At 59.2% G+C, this 2,771-nt stretch overlaps 1 protein-coding gene across 1 annotated transcript; it reads left to right on the forward strand.

Annotated features, from left to right (window-relative positions):
• Positions 1-886: 886 nt before the first annotated feature.
• LOC127036878 (olfactory receptor 5C1-like) lies at positions 887-1,819 on the forward strand. Its single transcript, XM_050928151.1, has one exon. The coding sequence runs from the start codon at positions 887-889 to the stop codon at positions 1,817-1,819; it is 933 nt and encodes a 310-aa protein (XP_050784108.1).
• Positions 1,820-2,771: the final 952 nt, after the last annotated feature.

Raw genomic sequence — 2,771 nt, forward strand, 5'->3', positions numbered from 1 at the left:
AGATCAGGGCCCCCTGTTGTGCCAGGTGCTGTCCAGACCCCGACCTAGATCAGGGCCCCCTGTCGTGCCCGGCGCTACACAGACCCCGACCGAGATCAGGGCCCTGTCTTTCCAGACGCTGCCCAGACACACAAGAAGAGACTGGCTTTGCCCTCGAAAGCTCCCAGTCTGAATGCACCAGCGGAAGCAGAGCCCTAGAGCTGAGCAGTAACTTGCCCAGCATAACCCAGCTGGTCAGTAGCAGAGCTGCGAAGAGAATCCAGGAGTCCCGAGTGCCCGTCCTGCTGTCTGCCCATATCACATTGCCACTCTGCCTCTGAGTCCCTCTAGCTCATCTCCCTGCCCCAGGCATCGCTCCCCCACGAGCTCAGTAGTTCCTGCAGATTTAAATCACCGCCTCCTCTTTCCAAAGGGAACTCTGTGAACCCCGCTTTCCTCACCAATGCCTTTCACCTGATAACGTCCGTCAGGGCCGCCCAGAGGGGGGGCAAGTGGGGCAATTTGCCCCAGGCCCCGGGCCCTGCAGGAGCCACCATGAGAATATAGTATTCTATAATATTGTAATTTTTTTTTATGGAAGGGGCCCCCGAAATTGCTTTGCTCCAGGCCCCCTGAATGCTCTGGGAGGCCCTGACATCCCTAAAGATATGTTTGGATGTTAGCTTATTCTTTGCTTTGTAGCCTAAATTGTTACATGGTGTTATGTGCGGCTGTTCCCCAGCTCCCCCAACCCAGAGGTGGCTGCATCTCTCTGCCAGACCAGCCCTCCCCAAACACCAAATCCTTGACACTAGGAGAGGGCAGTGCCAGCCCCACCCTGGGCCAAGGGCACTGGCAGAGGGGCAGGCTCTCACCCACACTCTCTCCCTAGAGATCCATGCTCCCCATGGCCAGGCCAAACTGGACAGCAGTGACTGACTTCCTCCTTGTGGGCTTCCCCTCCCATCGAGACCTAAGTCTGCTCCTCTTCTCACTCGCGCTGCCTGTCTTCCTGCTGGGCCTGGTGGGGAACCTGGGCCTGGCGGTTCTGATCTGGGCCGAGCGCTCCCTCCACACCCCCATGTACTACTTCCTCAGCCACTTGGCGCTGCTGGACCTCTGCTCCTGCTGTGCCGTGGGCCCCGTCATGCTGTGGGGCCTGCTGGCAGGCCAGGCTGCCCTCCCCGGCCCAGCCTGCGCCCTCCAGATGTTCCTCTTCGCCACCGCGGGGGACGCCGAGTGTTGCCTGCTGGCTGTCATGGCCTACGACCGCTACGCCGCCATCTGCCACCCACTGCACTACCAGGCTGCTGTGCCACCCCGCCTCTGCCGCGGGCTGGTGTTGGGCTCCTACGCAGCCGGGGCAGCCAGTGCAGCCGTGCACTCCAGCCTGGCCTTCCGCCTCCCCTTCTGCCGCGGCCACACCCTTGACCACTTCTTCTGCATCATCCCGTCCGTGCTGGAGCTGGCCTGTGCCGACACCAGTCTCAACCAGGCCCTGCTGCTCGCCATCTGTGGAGCCATCCAGAGCGTTACCCTGCTGGCCATCCTGGCCTCATATGGGTTCATCCTCAGGGCCGTGGGGCGGGCGGGCTTGCGCCGGGCTGCCTCCACCTGCGGCTCCCACCTGGCAGCTGTAGCTGTGCTCTACGGGACCATCATCTTCATGTACCTGCGGCCCGAAGGCAGCTACGCCGCACAGGCCGACAAGATGGCCGCTGCCTTCTACACCGTGGTCATCCCCACCCTCAACCCTGCCATCTACAGCCTGCGCAATGCCGACGTCAAGGGGGCCCTGGCCAGGCGGCTCCTGGGTGGGCGCCGCATCAGGGGGAGCTGAGGAAGGGGCTGGAGGAGGGGTGGCCAAGGAAAGGGGAGATGGGGCAAGATGGCTGCTTAAGGTCTTCCATGGCATTGATGTAGTGCTTCAGTGCCGACGCAGCCTACTCCGATGGGTGAGGGAGGGTAATACACCTCCCAAGGAGGTGGTCACTAGGTCTTACAAAGCAATTCTTCCACCGACCCAGTGCTGTGCACACTGGGGGTTAGCTGGGTTTAGCTACTTCTCTCCGGGATGCGGATTTTTCACTCCCTGGAGTGATGTCGTTGGGGCGACCAACTTCTTAGCATAGCCCCGGCCTGAGTAAGATGATCAAAAACTAATCCATAGCCCTTCTGGTTCCCTGCTCTAGCCATGAGCACTTTTTCTGTAGACTGTATCCCATCCTCATTCGGACAAATGCCCGCTGGAAACTAACAGGGGCATTTACCTGAATGCAAACACTGCCCCCCAGTCCCTGTGTGACACCAGGGTGACAACATGAAACCCTAATGGCTAATGGCCCCATCCTGTCTCCGTATTTCACAGCTGCTTACATGCTTGGCCCCTAGGAGCTGGCTTTGGATGGGACAGAGTCTGTCCACACCTTCTCCTCACCCTTTGGAATCAGATGGTCTCCTGCAGACATTGCTGGGGCAGAGGGAATCCCTCTAGAATTGGACACAGCAATCTGGGGTGCAGCCCAACCTCTATAGACCATAGTCAGGGGGTATTAATGACCCCAAGCATCTCACCGAGCTCTGCGCTCACACCAGGGGACAAATCTCTGAACTCCATCACCTGGACAATGCCAGTTTGGAGACAAATGTCCTGTTAATTACCACAAACTCCACCGCAACTCATCAGCCACTCCTCCTTCACCCCCGGCTCCCATTCCCGAGGGCACCAGTGCCTAATGATGTGCAGAGCAGCGTGGATTCATTATCAGTAATGGACACACAGGGGATGAGTT

The sequence above is a fragment of the Gopherus flavomarginatus genome, chromosome 18, assembly GCF_025201925.1.
Source record: "Gopherus flavomarginatus isolate rGopFla2 chromosome 18, rGopFla2.mat.asm, whole genome shotgun sequence".
NCBI lineage: Eukaryota > Metazoa > Chordata > Testudines > Testudinidae > Gopherus > Gopherus flavomarginatus.

Bases quoted from the DNA above. Each gene is read 5' to 3' on its own strand.
- LOC127036878 (XM_050928151.1), top strand. From the start codon at position 887: ATGGCCAGGCCAAACTGGACAGCAGTGACTGACTTCCTCCTTGTGGGC.